This window comes from Hemitrygon akajei, chromosome 8 (assembly GCF_048418815.1).
Source record: "Hemitrygon akajei chromosome 8, sHemAka1.3, whole genome shotgun sequence".
Taxonomy (NCBI): domain Eukaryota; kingdom Metazoa; phylum Chordata; class Chondrichthyes; order Myliobatiformes; family Dasyatidae; genus Hemitrygon; species Hemitrygon akajei.
The window spans coordinates 170,792,545-170,809,518 of NC_133131.1; the positions used below are offsets into that span (position 1 = coordinate 170,792,545).

General features: G+C 44.6%; 1 protein-coding gene across 1 annotated transcript in view; it reads left to right on the forward strand.

The window, feature by feature from the left end:
* Nucleotides 1-16,974, forward strand: part of bmb (brambleberry) — a 56,659-nt gene that overhangs the window by 20,297 nt on the left and 19,388 nt on the right. The window contains exons 3-8 of the mRNA XM_073055070.1: nt 2,035-2,220; nt 3,491-3,713; nt 10,621-10,737; nt 14,288-14,458; nt 16,001-16,207; nt 16,684-16,801. Of these exons, the coding sequence (XP_072911171.1) occupies nt 2,035-2,220; nt 3,491-3,713; nt 10,621-10,737; nt 14,288-14,458; nt 16,001-16,207; nt 16,684-16,801 (1,022 nt within the window). The remainder of the gene's footprint in view (nt 1-2,034; nt 2,221-3,490; nt 3,714-10,620; nt 10,738-14,287; nt 14,459-16,000; nt 16,208-16,683; nt 16,802-16,974) is intronic.

Here is a 16,974-nt window from a genome sequence, read left to right on the forward strand (position 1 = left end):
TGCCGCAGAGCCACCCATGGTGCAATGAACTCGGCTGCTGCTGCCTTCCCCTGATGAGACATCTCCCCCAACAGTATCCAAAACAGTATATCTGTTTAGGAGGGAGATGACCTCAGGGGACTCCTGCACTACCTGCCTACTGCTACGCTGTCTAGTGGCCACCCCTTCCCTTTCTGCCTGTGTAGCCTTTACCTGCGGTGTGGCCAACTCACTGAACGTGCTATTCACGACTTTCTCAACATCGCGGATGCTCCAGTATGAATCCAATCACAGCCCCAGCTGCTCAATGCGGTCTGCCAGAAGCTGCAGCTGGACATACTTCCTGCACACATAGTCGTCAGGGACAGTGGAATTATCCCTGATTTCCCACATGCTGCAGGATGAACAAACCATGGGGCCGATCTCAGCTGCCATGACCTACCCAATACTTGCCTCAACTTTTGAAACTTTCTCCTTTTAAAGGAACTTACCCGGCCTTACCTCACTTGGAGTGAAGCTCGTCCTCAGCCTCCGCTCGCCGAAGCCTCTGGAGACAAAGCCTTCCTACTCTGTCTCCCTCTACTCCATATAAGTTGGTGTTTGACTCCTGCTGCTGTCTGTAAGGAGCCTGTATGTTCTCCCCGTGACTGTGTGGGTTCAAAGGTTCATTTATTATCAAATGATACAACTCTGAAATTCTTCTTCTCCAGATAGCCACGAAACCAAGAAAGAAAAGAACAGCAGCACGATCATTATCCCTCAAATCATCTCCTCCCTGCACAAAAATGAACAAAAATGGAACAGGCACATCAACCCCCAAATCTCCTGCACACTAAATAATGAGAAAGATTGGACAAAAAACAGAATATTTTTAAAAAAAAAAACTGGGGGGGGGGGTGTGGATGGAAACCTATAAGCTGAGTCCACCTCCAAAACACTGAAGACCTGGGTAACATTCTCTGGGCCCAGTGGCAGCCTTTCCTTCTCCAACAGCAGAGCGATCCCACCAGTGATCAGAAGGTTTCCTTGGGTGCTCAGATTTCCTCCCACATTCCAAAAACATATGGATAGTTTGTGAGTTGTGTGCATGCGTTGTTGGCACCAGAATCATCACACTTGTGGGCTGCCCAGTGTAATCGTCACAAATAATGCATTTCACTATATGTTTCAATGCACATGTGACAAATAAAATGCCTCTGTCCAAAACATTTCCTGATTGAAGGTACATTAATTATCAAACAATGAATAGATTATACAACCTTGAGTTTCATGCGCTTCCAGGCAGCAACAAAGCAAGAAACCTGAAATAATCCAATTTTAAAAAGACCAACACCCAATATGCAGACAAAGAGGGGGAATAAACACAAATCATACAACCAATAAAAGCAAGCAACAGCATTCTAAACTAAATTGAGTCCTTAGGCCCAGGGCACGCGAGTGTGTGTGCATGTGTGTGTGTTTGTTCTGCAAAATCTCTTCTTTCTGAAGAATGAACTTGGTGTTGACACTAAAATTTAGTTACTGGCCTACACAGACAAGGCTTCTTAACATTAGGAGCTTGTCTCCAATTGTTTGAGAGCAGTTAGAATGCCTGTTGCAGTGTTCCATATTTCCCTTGGGACGTTTGTGCTAAAGTTGAGCATTTTTAAAATTTATAGCCACTTTATTTGATTCAAAGAGTCATCGACCAAGTGGACAGCCAGAGACTGCCCCGCCCCTGAGCAGAAATAGCTAATTCCAGGGAACTTAAGTTTAAGGTGATGGGAGGAAAGGGTTGGGTGGATGTCAAAGAATAGCTCTTCAGAGTGTTGAGTGCATGAAACACCCTCTGCAGGGGTAGTAGTGGAGGCAGATACATTAGGGGTATTTAGATAGGCACATGATGAAAGAAAAACGGAGGGTTATGTAGGAAGGAAGAGATGGATTGATTTTGGAGTGCGTTAAAAGGTTTGTGAGCTGAACAGTCTGCACTGCATTGTAAATCTTCAATGTTCAAAGACCCAGGCCTTGAAACTGTACGTCTGCATTGTTCTCTCTCCCTTTGGTGTCCCCAAGACATTAGCAGAATGCACAAAGGAAATGGACCCCGACGCATGGAATGCCTACCACATTGTCAGCAACCAGGCCCGCTCTCTGTGCTACACGGCCCGGCAGCAGGAGTTCAGGAGGAGGACAGAGATGACAGTGAACTCTTTAGTGGCCTCAGCTTCCAGTCAGTTGGAAGTCATGACACTTGTGAAGGTAAATGTGCTTTTCTTTCAAAATCTCTCCTGGGCTGAAGCATCTTAGCCTTTTTTCCTATTATAGAATCAATAGCTAATTTTAACTTACTTCATGGCATGATTATTGGAATTTGATTTGAGTTGGACCAGATACATTTGGTTGAAGTTGCAAGGCTTACATGGTGCTGGAGGAATTCAGCAGGCCAGGCAGCATCTATGGAGGGAAATGAACAGTTAATGTTTCGGGCAGAGACCCTTCATCAGGACTGGAGAGGAAGGATCAACTTTATTCACCATATACGTTTGCATGTACTTGAATTTGCTGTTGCGTGTTGGAATGACTTGAAAGAAAACCCAACAACATTCAACAATATTAAAGAAATGTATGAAAATAAAGATGGAGGTTAAAGTGGAGATATGGAGTAGAATGTGCATTATAAGTACAAGCATTGTATTAATAATGTAAACAAAATGGTTTAAAGTGTTTTCAGTGCAGTGATGGAGGTAATAGAGGGGGTGGGGGAGGGCTAACTAGAATGGTTGATCAGATTAAATGCTTGGGCAGGAAAAGCTTTTAAGAGGGCATGATGTTTCTGTTTAAATAGGCCTATAGTGTTTTCTAGAAGGGTGCTTTTGGAAAAGGCAGTTAGCAGGGTGGGTGAGGTCCACAATGATTTTCCTGCCTGCTTCTTTATCCTGGACATGTACAAGTCCGGCAGTGATGGTAACCAATTAGCCTGACTGGACAGTTTGCTGAGCAAACACGAGGAAATCTGCAGATGCTGGAAATTCAAGCAACACACACAAAATGCTGGTGGAACACAGCAGGCCAGGCAGCATCTATAAGGAGAAGCACTGTTGACGTTTCGGGCCGGGACCCGAGTCCTGACGAAAGGTCTCGGCCTGAAATGTCGACAGTGCTTCTCCCTATAGATGCTGCCTGGCTTGCTGTGTTCCACCAGCATTTTGTGTGTGTTGCTTGGACAGTTTGCTCTAGTTTTTGTATATTGTGAGAGGATGCCACACCAAAGCAGAAATCGTGGCAGGAAGTGAGGGAGAAGTCAGAATAAGAAGGTGCATGGCTTATTTGGTTGAACATTTGTACTCGGAGTGAGCAGCACACTTTGGATTGCTAGAATGTTATTCTTTAGCCTTGCTGCTTTTCCATGGGGCTGATTCCAAGTACCAGATCCTCCATATGACTGGGTTCCATCTCTACCTCAAACTGTCCTTGCATGTCTGGAGTGTGTCGTTGGTCATGCATGCCAAGTGCCTCAAATCTATTACAGGATGGACAAAAAGAGCTGCGAGAGCTGACTGCCTCTTCATTAGAGAAGATTGTTCACGGCCAAAGCACGCTGCTGCTGCAGCAAGAACAGCTACAAGGCGGACAGCAAGACCTGGAGTCCTCCATTAATGGAAATCAGGAGAGGCTGACCGAAGAAAAGGAGCTGATTGCTAGCGGCCACCAGCAAGTCACAAAGCTGATTGATGGCATCACACTAACCATGGGTAAGTTAAATCATGACACGGAAACAGAATTACCATCAGCTCATCGAGTCTGCTTGCCATTGGATCACAACCGGTTAGTTTTCTCTCCCAACTTCATTGGCCCACGTTGGTCTCCCAGTGGCCAGGTGAGGAGCTGAATCCCACCAGGTTCATGCCCACAAGAACAGGAGCAAGAGTCAGCCATCTGGCCCATCGCGCCTGCTCTGCCATTCAATAAATCATGGCTGATCTGGCTGTGGACTCAAACCCTGCCTCCACCCCCATAACCCTTAATTCCCCTGCTATGCAAAAATCTATCTGTGTTAGAAATGTATTTCATAAGGTAACCTCTACTGCTTCGCTGGGTGAAAAATTCCACCGATTCACTGCTCTCTGGGGGGGAAAGCAGTTCTTTCTCACCTCCATCCTAAATCTATTATCCCAAATCTTGAGGCTGTCCCATAGTTCTAGTTTCACCTAGCAATGGAAACAACTTTCCTACCCCTTTTTCATAAATTTGTTTCTTTAAGATCCCCACTCGTTCTCCTGAACCCATCCCAACAGTGCTACTGAGTGGCACCTACTAGATAACCTGCTCCTTGAAGCCTGGTTCAGATTTCAACAGGACCACTTGGCTCCAGACCTCATCACAGCCAGGGTCCGCTCACAGGATACAAAAGGTCATTCTTGTACAATGTCCCACCATTGCAGGTGACTCGGGTCGAAGGATTGAGGGAGACCAGGCCAGAGCAATCGGATTCAGCAGATCATGTGAAGATGGGGTTGTGTGTGAGGTAAAGAGTAGGGTCCATAGGCCAAGGATGTTGACAGGAAGAGATTGGATGAAAACTTGTAATGAAGCTACCTCTGGAAAATGATGGAATCTCAAACACTTTGGTAGCAGCCCAGAAAGGGTCAGGATCTTTAAAAGCTTTCAACCTCCCACCCGAGGTTTCAGGTGTCTGCATAGGCCTACTGCAAAGACAAAGCAGTGTTATACACTGTTGTAACTCACTGGTTGGGACCAGCTGCCTTTGTACACTGACAACATGCTGTTCCAACCTAAAAGTAGCACAATCCCAAAAGTAAGGGTGTCTCTATCCCAAACAGATCCCCATTAGTGGTTCAAGTCGATATTAAGTCATCAGAGTTGTTTTTTTTTTTTTTGCAGTCTTGACAAACACCTATTATTAACTTCATGGGTAAGGAATGAAAGGGTTAACGTGAAGAGCATTTAGACCATAAGACATGGGAGCAGAAGTAGGCCATTCAGCCCATCAAATCAGTTCTGCCTTTCCATCATGGCTGATCCAAAATCCCACTCAACCCCATACACCAGCCATACATATCCTTTCTTGTCCTCACAAATCAAGAAGCTATCAACTTCTGCTTTAAATATACCCATGGACTTGGCCTCCACTGCAGTCTGTGGCAGAGCATTCCACAGATTCACTACTCTCCGGCTAAAAAATATTCCTCCCTAACATTGTTCTAAAAGGTCGCCCTTCAATTTTGAGGCTGTGCCCTCTTGTTCTGGATACCCTCACCATAGAAATGTCCTCTCCACATCCACCTTATCATTTGGTGGGTTTCAATGAGACCCCCTTGCATTCTTCTAAATTCCAGTGAGTACAGTTCCAAAGCTGCCAAATGCTGCTCTTATGTTAACCCATTCATTCCTGGAAACATCCTCTTGAACTTCATCTGGACTCTGCAGTGACAACACATCCTTTCAGAAACATGGGGCCCAAAACTGATGTCAATACTACGAGTGTGGCCTGACTAGAGTCTTTTAAAGGCTCAGCATTATCTCCTTGCTCTATTCCCTTAAATGCCAACATTGCATTTGCTGCCTTTACCACAGACTCCACCTGTAAATTAACTTTTAGGGAGTCTTACATGAGTCCCTCTGCACCTCCGATGTTTGAACCTTCTCCCCACTTAGATAGTAGTCTGCACCATTGTTCCTTAGCCAAAATGCATTATCATACATTTCACAACACTATTCCATCAGCCACATTTTTTCCCATTTTTCCAATTTGTCTAAGTCCTGCTGCAATTGTTGCTTCCTTGACACTACCTACCTCTCCACCTATCTTTCTAACATCTGCAAACTTTGCCACAAAGCCATCAATTCCATTATTTAAATCATTGAAAAGTAGCGGTCCCAATACTGACCCCTGAGGAACACCACTTTTCACTGATAAGACCAATCTCTCGGTCTCCATCTCTGGAGACAGACTGTCCACTGACATCTTCTATAAACCCACTGACTCTCATAATTACCTCGACTATACCTCTTCCCACCCTGCCAAGTGTAAAAATGCTATTCCCTATTCCCAGTTCCTCCATCTCCACCGCATCTGCTCCCAGGATGAGGCTTTCCCTGCCAGGGCATCTCAAATGTCCTCTTTCTTTTAAGAATCATGGTTTCCCTTCTGCCGTCATCAATGATGCCCTCACCCGCATCTCCATTTCCCGCACTTCGGCCCTCACCCCATCCTCCTGCTGAGTTCCTCCAGCGTGTTGTACGTGTTGATTTGACCACAGCATCTGCAGTGTACTTTGTGTTTACCACTTTTCACTGGCAGCTTTTTACCCCACTAGCTGCTTCCTGCCTATCAGCCATTCCTTTATCCATGCCAGTATCTTTCCTGTAATGCCATAGGATTTTATCTTGTTAACCAGCCTCACGTGTGGCACCTTATCGAATGCCTTCTTAAAATCCAAGTAAATGACATCCACTGCCTCTCCTTTGTCCACCCTGCTTGTTACTTCCTCGAAGAATCCTAACAGATTTGTCAGGGAAGATTTCCCTGTACAGAAACCATGCTGACTCTGACTTATTTTATCATTAGTCTCCAAGTACCCCAAAACCTCATCCTTAATAATGGACTCCAACACTTTCCCAACCACTGAGGAAAGAACAGTTTCCTTAACTGATCTACAATTTCCTTTCTTTTGCTGTCCTCCCTTGTTAAAGAGTGGAGTGACATTTCCATTCCTCTGGGACCATGCCAGAATCAAGTGATTATTGAAAGATGATGACCAATGCATCCGTTATCTCTTCAGCAACCTCTCTCAGGACTCTGGGATGTAGTCTATCTAACCCAGGTGACTTATCCACCTGAAAACCTTTGAGTTTGCCTTTGTAATAGCAATAGCACTCACTGCTCCCTGAGACTCAAACCTCTGGCACACTGCTAGTGTCTTCCACAGTGAAGACTGATGCAAAATACCCATTAGGTTCATCTGCCATTTCTTTGTCCCCCATTACTACCTCATCAGTATAATTTTCCAGTGGTCTAATATCAACTCTCACCTCCCTTTTACTCTTTTATATAACTGAAGAATCTTTTGGTATCCTGCTTTATGTTATTGGCTAATTTGCCCTTGATTTCCTCTTTTCCCTTATAGCTTTTTTAGTTGCCTTTTGATGGATTTTAGAAGCTTCCCAATCATCCAACTTCCCACTCACGTTTGCTATCTTGTATGCTCTTTCCTGGGCTTTTATGCTCTATAACTCAGTCTCCTGACAGATGAAGGCCAACACACCATGTGACTTCTTAAGCAACATGTCAACTTGCGTGGCAACTCTAGGAATCAATGGATGTGGACCCCAAGATCATTCTGTTTCCCCGCACCGGGGAATCCCGTCATTCACCCTGTATGCTGCCACTCACCTGCCATTGTGTATTTATGCACAAGCTATAAATCCACTTGTCATTTATTGAAGGGTTGGTGTTCTCCACAGAAGCTTTCTAATGAGCTGTCCCACTTTTTTCTGGTTTCCTTTAGGAAATCTTTGGATAAGAATAAGAAGCAGGAAGCAGGGCCCTCCTGTTGTGCTAATCTGCAAGCCTAGAGCTCAAACTGTACCTCAGTTCCCCTTTCCTTATATGGTGTCTGCAATATTTTGATTCGATGTTGCCAAAATCTTCTCGCCCAGAAACTAAATCTCTGGTTTAAAAAAAACACGACAAAGACATTTGCAAAGCAGACTTGATGGGCCGAGTGGCCTAATTCTGCTCCTATGTCTTATGGAAATAGCCAAGTGATCTGACATGGTAAATCTCCATTCTAAACACAAAGTACACTGCAGATGCTGTGGTCAAATCAACACGTACAAACAAGCTGGAGGAACTCAGCAGACAACACACACAAAACGCTGATGGAACACAGCAGGCCAGGCAGCATCTATAGTGAGAAGTGCTGTCGACGTTTTGGGCCGAGACCCTTCATCAGGACTAACCAAAAGGAAAGATTGTAAGAGATTTGAAAGTAGTGGGGGAGGAGGAAATGCGAAATGATAGGAGAAGACCGGAGGGGGTGGGATGAAGCTAAGAGCTGGAAAGGTGATTGGCGAAAGTGATACAGAGCTGGAGAAGGGAAAGGATCATGGGACGGGAGGCCTCAGGAGAAAGAAAGGAGGGGGGGAGCACCAGAGGGAGATGGAGAACAGGCAAACAACTAAATATGTCAGGGATGGGGTAAGAAGGGGAGGAGGGGCATTAACGGAAGTTAGAGAAGTCAATGTTCAAAAAGGTCGGGCAGCATCTGTTGAAAGGAGCAGTCAACGTTTTGGGCCGAGACCCTTCATCAGGACTGAAGGAGGAGGGGGCAGGGGCCCTATAAAGAAGGTAGGGGGAGGGTGGAAAACCAATCAGAGGAAAGATCAAGGGGTGTGGGAGGGGAAGCAGGGAGGGGATAGGCAGGAGAGGTGAAGAAGGAATGTAAGGGGAAAGCACTATGGGCAGTAGAAGAAAGCAGAATCATTGGAGAGAATTACTGGAAGTTGGAGAATTCGATGTTCATGCCAAGAAGCTGGAGACTACCCAGACGGTATATGAGGTGTTGCTCCTCCAACCTGAGCTTGGCCTCATCATGGCAGTAGAGGAGGCCATGTATGGACATATCCAAATGGGAATGTGAAGCAGAGTTGAAGTGGGTGGCAACTGGGAGATCCTGTCTGTTGTGGCGGACGGAGCGGAGGTGCTCGACGAAGCAGTCCCCCAATCTGTGTTGGGTCTCACCGATGTAGAGGAGGCCGCACCGGATGCAATAGATTACCCCCAACATTACCCCGAAATCCCCATTCCACTCATCAGCCCTCTACTTTTTCTGCTTACCAAACTTATTTACGCTTTCCAGTTCAGATGGAGGGTTCCAAATCCTAAACTACAGGATGTTTCTTTCCACAGATGCCCCCAACCTCCCGAGTTGATTTTATTTAAGCTAACTTTACGAGAATGATCCCAGGAGTGGAGGGGTAATGGATGTGGAGTGTTTGATAGTTCTGTGTCTGCAACTGCTGAAGCTAAGAAGAGTGAGACCTTAAGATGTAGGAGCAGAACTGGGCCATTCCACCCATTGAGTCTGCTCCACCATTCCATCATGGCTGATTGATTATCCCTTTGATGCACCATCAATAACTCTCCGAGACGTGAGGTGAGATATAGGCTTTTATTGGCTGGAAGAAAGAACAAGCAGCAAATGACCACCACACTACATCCTGGAGACTGAGGCCGGGGCTGTGTCTCCAATCGCCTTTATACCGGCGTCTGTGGGAGGAGCCACAGGAGCAGTCAGCGGTGGGGGGGGGGGGGGGCGTGTCCAGACAGGTATATGTAGTTCACCACACCCTCCTAACCCCATTCTCCTGCCCTAACCTTTGACATCACTACTAATCAGATGCTTCTGGTTTAGAGTCCTGTGACTGTCAAGCTATTGAACTGCCCGTTTGCCTTGATCATTGATCTCAGAATTGGGCTTGTATCCATTACCACCTTGACTGCGTGATATTGTATTCAAATAGCAGATTTCTTTCAACTGGTTGTGTGGCTCTGCACCATAAAACTCCTTCATTCTGTGAGTTATAAATTACTTCTGTAATGGAAGTAATTTTAGTTTTAGGTAAATAATGGTCCCACCCCTTTTAATTTCAAGTATGATTCCAGATCTGAACTATTGCAATTATGAGGAAATATTTAAAAAGTTCAAGTGCTGGCGTCAATGACCTTGTGTCCAAACTGGGAAATCTTCAGATTAATTGTGTTTTAGGTCACAGAAGTGAGAATCAGAATCCAGTTTATTATCACTGACATGTATTGTGAAATTTTGTTTTGTGGCAATACAAAACAAATGAAGGCTGAGTTACAATAAGCAATATATTTAAAAGCAGGTAGTACAGAATGAATGCAGTAAGTGAGGTAGTGTTTATCATCCATTCAGAAATCTGATAGTGGAAGGGAAGAGACTGCTTCAAAAATGTTGAGTATCTCCTGTACCACTGAGAAGAGGCCATGTCCTGGGTGGTGCAGGTTCTTCATGATGGGTGCCGCCTGTTGAGTCATTGCCCGTTGAAGATGTTTTCGATTGTAGGGTGGGTTTTGCCTGTGATGGACCTGGCTAGGTCTACAACCCGCTGCAGCTTTTTCAAATTCCATGCATCGGAGCCCCCGTACCAGATGGTGATACAGCCAGTCAGAATGCTCTCCACAGTACATCTGCACACATTTGTTAGAGTCTTTGACATGATCTTTGGGAAAGGAAGAGATCATAAATCCCTGTGACGGGGCGAAGACCAGGAGAGAGTTGGTGCTGCTGGTTCAGAGGGGCAGGTGAAAGCAATCTGTGCAGATTGACCAAGGTTAGATCTGCCTGAAAGATGATTGAGAGCTTCTGTGGGGCGAGGAGTGGATGGCAAAGCGATGCTGAAAGCAAGTCACAAAAAACTGTTAGAGAAATTTGAAGAAAGATGAGATGAAGCAGAATACTCAACAGGTCAGGCAGCAACTGCGGAGAGAGATTAAGCAGTCGTTCACTTTTGCTTCTGATTGGGCGTACTCTACTGCAGGAGAATCATGAATAGCATTTATTCTGCAGAATCTGTATGTAAAAGTATCTTATTTTTATTTTTTTACCTTAGAAAATGTCAGTAAACAGTTGACTCACCAGGACTTGCAGCTCCAAGAAAGTCACCAAGCAATTCTAACTGACCTCCTGGAGGTCAGAGCACGTGCTCGTCAGATCTACACCAAACTGGGTAAGCTCCCTGCGTTCTCAGATCTGTCTTCACTGTGATGGGTCTTCTGCCTCTCTGTTCACAAAGCCTCCCAGTTCCATTCACCCGAGATCAATTCTGATCATCGGTGGAGTTCATGCGTTCTCCCTGAGAACTTGGTTCCCCACATGCTCCTCTCGTGTACTCTGGGAGGGCCACTGTAAAATATCCCATTGGGCAAGTGAGAGAAAATGTCACAAGGAAATGTGGAAGAATGCTATTGGTAGACCAGCTAGCAAAGCTGGCATAGACTCAATGGGTTGAATGGCTTTATATATTGTAAGGAAATGGTGAATGTCAAAGAAAAAAATATTATCAAAATACGTGCTGTATATATTTACATATGGTGCCTTGAGATTTATTTTCTTGCAAGCATTTACAGGAGAATAAAGAAATGCAATAGAATTTTACCAAAAAAAAATACGTACGTAAAGTCTGACAAACAATATGCAAAAGATGGCAAGTTGTGCAAAAAAAAAAAATTCCTGAGGAGATTTGTAAAGAGTCCTTGAAGGTGAGTCTAGGTTGTGGAATCAGTTGTGAGTCTGGGTGAGTGAAGTTGTCCAGTTTGGTTCAGGAGCCTGATGGTTGATGGTTGAATGGTTGAAGAAGCTGATGATGTGGGACCTAAGGCTTCTGTGCCTCCTGCCTGATGAAGAGACATGGCCTGATGGATGCTGCTTTCATGTGTCCCTCAGGCACCAGTATGTTCATTGTTTCATGCAGCAGAGCTGTGTCAGTGGGAGGCACAAGAGATTCTGCAGATGCTGGAAACGTTGAGCAGTAAACAAAAACTTAGCAAATCAGTCAGCATCTCTGGAGAGGAATAAACAGTCAGCAATTTGGTTCAGTTGACAAAGGCTCTCAACCTGAAATATCAACTGTTTATTCCCCTCCGTAGATGGGAAATCGGCTTTTTTTTTTGCAGGTTGTGGAAAATAGTACCCTGATGAGTTTGCAGGAATACAAAAAAACAAACCTTTTTGAGTCAAATGCCAAACCATCAGCATTTCTGAATAATTTATTTATCTTGTTTAGAGTGTTACATACCCTGTAATGGGTTTTAAAAAAACAGCAGAAATGGACACACCTGGAGTCTGAGTCTTGCATTATAAACTATTTTATTAGTAACTAGGTGAATAAGTCATATAAAACAAGATAAGGTAAACAGGTTAGCAAAGTATATGCATATACATATAAGAGTAAATAAGGTTCCCAAGGTTTCCCCAGCTCAGATGGTGTAGGTGATACAGTCTTACGGTGGGATGGTAAGTAATCAGTTCAGTTCTGGAATTTGATTTGAGTAGAGTTGGAGAGGGAGGGGGAGGGAGGGAGAGAGAGAGAGACTTTCAAATGCCGATACTGATCCTCCACGTCATCCTGCTCCTGAAACTTATCTAAAGTCACCAACTTGTGACCACAGAAAGGTGACTGTTTCCACGGTAATGCTATCAACCCAGGCCAGGGTTAAACACACTGACAGCATTCCACTGGTCACTCCTTTGTCCACATTGTGAGCAAAAGCCCCACCCGTGTGGGCACACAAAGCTCACCAGTGTCCGCCTTGCTTCTGGCGTCGTGTGTCTCCTGTGTGTCTGATTAAAAAGTCGACTGACCTTGCATATATCTCCAAGTGCGGAACACGAGCTGTCCATCATATAAGCTCTGCCTTTCAGTTTCCAAGGCAACTCACAGACTTTCTCCCTCACTCCCTGCTGCTGAATTAGCACACAAGCTGTTCGCTCCCTCTCTCTCGTTTAAAGAAACAGTCCACTTTAGAAGAATCCTTCAGATCTTGTCACAAGAGCTAAGCGTGGTAACAGGCAAGCACACACCATTCAATTGCACCCTTGCGATCGATGAACGTATGTCTTTGGAATGTGTGTGGAACCCGGAAGAAAGCCACGCAGTCACAGCGGGGATGTGCAAACTCCCTACAGATAGCTGAGGGAATTCAACCCAGGCTGCTGGAAACTCACTGCCCGGATAGTGGGCTTTCAGTTTTCCGGTACTTGAAAGAAGTTTAACAGTGCTCCTCGAGCAAGGGGGACGAAAGAGACCAGTACAGCTTGATGAATCCTCCAAGATGCAACAAAACAAAAAAACTGCTGATAATAACAATGGATATCCCCACAGAAATGTGAGACCAAAGGAGAATCTCTCACAGCCCCCACCTCCCGGGCCTTTTATTGTTACCACCCGCTGTTTGTGGACAATGTAGTCCAAATCCTAATCGTAAATATGAGATTCTGCAGATGCTCGAAATCCAGAGCAGCATACACAAAATGCTGGGGCATCTCAGTAGTTCCAGCAGCATCTATGGAGTGGAATAAACTGATTTATTGAGCTGCAACTTTTTATCAGGATTGGTGTTGAAGAATCACAGCCCAATACATCGACTGTTTATTCCTCTCCTTAGTTGCTTCCTGACTTGCTGAGTTCCTTCAGCATTTCGTAATGCTCCAAATCCTAATCAGTATTGATGCACCATCAATAACTCTCTGAGACGTGAGGCGAGATATAGGCTTTATTGACTGGAAGAAAGAACAAGCAGCAATTGACCACCATACTACATCCTGGAGACTGAGCGCAGGTCTCAGGCCCCAATCATCTTTATACCGGGGTCAGTGGGAGGAGCCACAGGAGCAGTCAGTAGGGGGGGGCGTGTCCAGACAGGTATATGTAGTTCACCACAAGTATTGCTTTAAAAAAAGATTCTTGACAACCTATTTAAATCTGTACAATCTGGTTATCATTCAAAAGTAAAAATCGTGTTAACTCATTTCTGACAACTGAGGTCCTCTTGGCTGTCTTTCTCCTTAAGAGACGATCCCATGGATTCTTCAGTTTATCCATTGAACTCAAACCCCTTTATCCCTGAAACCATTCAGTAAATCTTTTCTGTGTTTTCATACTTTGTTTTATATGGGCTTGGTAAAGCTTTGTCTCATACAGGATCCATGTCTTCTATTAAATGTTGCACCAATTTATAAAGGTAACTACTTGGTAATCAGTTGCTGAAAAAAAGGGGTGTACAGGGTAAGAGGCACAGGTGGTGAACAGCTAGCGGCTTTTCCCCAGGGCAGCCGCGGCTAATACAAGAGGACATATTTTTAGGGTGATTGGAGTAAAGTGCGGAGGGGATGTCAGAAGTAATTTTTTAAACAGTGACAGGAGTGTGGAATATGTTAGTAGGGGTGTTGGTAGAGACAGATACATTAGGGACATTGAAAAAATTCTTAGCCACATGGATGATAGAAAAATGGAGGGCTGGGAAGAGTTGGATTAATCTTGGAGTCGGTTAAAATATCGGCACAACATCGTGTGTTGAAGTGCCTGTAATGTGCTATGTTCTAAAGCATTTTTGCACACCATAAATGAACAAATCGAATAGCTGTGTGGCCTATTTCTGCTCCTGTCTTATAGTCTTGTAACAAAAGAAATTCAGGGATTCCGTGACTCAGACATTTTGTTTCTGTGCTCTTGTCTCTTGAGTTTTGAACAACTACTGACATTGAACACATTTGCCTAGAGTCGAACCTGGTCCAGTTTGCTGCCCAGCAGTCCCAGACGGCCGTCCACTATGACCAGTTGATGGATAGGCTGCAGGAGATGAACCAGACAGTTACTGTGGTGATGCACATGCTCGCCCACCTGGAGAAAGGAGTGAACCAGAGACTGAACAGCTTCCTCAAGTGGACGGGTACGCAGCCACGTGCATTTGTACCAGGGTGCTGTCCCTCTACTCGGATGCAGTTAAATTTTACCATTACAGAGTTCAAACAAAACTGTTGGAAATTTGAAAGACAAGCATAATAGCTAAAAGTGTGCAGTGGTTGGGGTGGTGGGAGGCGGGGGAGAAGGTGAGAAAATGGGTTTCAAAGAACAAAGAAACTGTCTGGGGATAGGGATGGAATGAAGTGTAGTTTGACGATGTCACAGAGATGGTAATGACGGCTTGTTAAATATGACTCAGCAAATCAGGCAGTATCTATGGAGGGAAATAAACAGTCGACAGTTTGAGCTGAAACCCTTCAGTCCTGGTACTGCCACCATAGATGCTGCCTGACTTGCTGAGTTCCTCCAGCATTTCATGCATGTTGCTAAAGATTTCCAGCATCTGAGAAATCTCTTGTTTTTGGTAAACGCGGCCTTTTTTTTGCAAGGTGAAGTAGAGGGAGCTGAATGAGAGTAGGAGAAACTAAGATTTACTTTATGTATTCAAGATACAGTGTGGAACAGGCTCTTCTGGCCTTTCCAGCTGCACTGCCCAGCAAATCCCTAATTTAACCCTCGCCTAAACACATTATAATGACCAATTAACCTACCAACTGGCATGTCTTTAGACTGGGAGGAAACCAGAGCACCCTGAGAAAATCCATGTGGCCACGGAGGACGTTTAAACTCCTTGCAGACACAACATGAACAATCTATATTAACAGAAGAATGTGCTTTGAACAGCTGGGAAGAGAGGAAGGAGCTGAGGGAACACAGGAACTGTAATGGATTGGAGACCAAAAGCGTCGAGATGTTCGTGGAATTTAATATGGTCTTCAGATTACCCAATTTGTATTGTCTGCTGGATTGGTGGTGGTTGTGAATTGACTAAAATATAGAATGTGTAATCTAGAATATGTAATGTTGGAGCTTTACAAAGCACTGGTGAGGCCTCACTTGGAGTCCTGTGAACAGTTTTCAGTCTCTTAAGTTTTCTTAAGAAAAAATGACAATGATATCAGGAATGACAAGGTTACCATCTGAAGAGTGTTTGACGGCTCTGGGCCTGTACCTGCTGAAATTCAGAAGAATGGTGCTGGGGTGGGACAGGGGGCGAAATCTCATTGAAATCTATTAAATGCAGAAAGGCCCTGATAATGGATGTGGAGAGGATGTTTCCTTTGGTGGGGGAAGTCTATGACCAGAGGGCTCAGCCTCAGAATAGAGGGGCATCTATTTAAAACAAAGATAAGGAATTTCTTGAGTCAGAGGGTAGTGAATCTCTGGAATCTGTTGCCAAAGGCGGCTGTGTTGGCCAAGTCATGGGGTATATTTAGGGTGGAGGTTGATAAATTATTAGTCAGGGCATGAAAATATACAGGGAGAAGGCAGGAGACTGGGGCTGAGAGGAAAATGGATTAACCATGACGGAGCAGACTCAATGGGCCACATGGCCTAATTCTGCTCCTATATCTTATGGTCTATGGAATTTTCTATACTGGGGTAACTCGTAACTTGGTGTTCACAGGGGGAAACCGACATGTGATCTACACTTCCGTTGTACACGTCAGTTACTTCCTGACCTCTGCTCTCATCATGGCATTTCTGCAAACTCCAGGCTTCTCCCGAGCAGTCTTATTGGTCTTGGTTGTGCTGAATGCCTTGTCCGAGTTCAACGGCTGCATTTCCTTGGACTTCAAGTGTCTCAATCTGTTCCTGACCTTGACGGTGGTTGGTAAGTGAAGATTAATGCTTATTGACAGATGGTGTGAAGATTGAAAATTGACTTAGTTTTTGCTTTTTTTGTTTTGAATTGTTAACTGATCCTGACCTATTCACTGTGCACATCTTTTTTTTAAAAAAAAATCTTTTCTCCCAAATTCATTTCCAAATGTTTCTGACTGTCAAAAATCAAGGGTGCCACAGCAGTATAGCAGTTAGTATGATGCTATTACAGCTCAGGGCGTTAGAGTTCAGAGTTCAGTTCTGGTGTCCTTTAAGAAAGTTTATATGTCCTTCCTGTGTACATGTGGGTTTCCTCTGGGTGGTCTGGTTTCCTCCCACAGTCCAAAGATGTACTGGTTAGTAGGTTAATTGTAAATTGTCCTGTGATTAGACGGGTTAAATTGGTGGGCTGAAAGGGCGATGTTTCTCTAAGTAAGATTTTTTGACTTGTTTAACAGGTGAACTTTGTTAAACTATTTTGTCTAGGCAACTGGCTGCTGGTGAATTGCTTTGGTGCCCAGAAAAGGAAGTTTTTACCAGATCGCCCATCTACTCCAGTTACGTCATCGGAGGGGCCAGAGTTTCTCACCTCCACTCCTCAGCAGTATGGATTTCACATTATATCTTTTTGTAATCTAGCCTTAATGACACAGAATGAGGCCCCTGTGGCACTGACCATTGACTCCTGTACTGCCACTTGTCAATGTGACCTCAATTGATCAGAAATTATCATCACTGATATGTATCATGAAATCTGATCTGAGGTGAGGTGCTCAA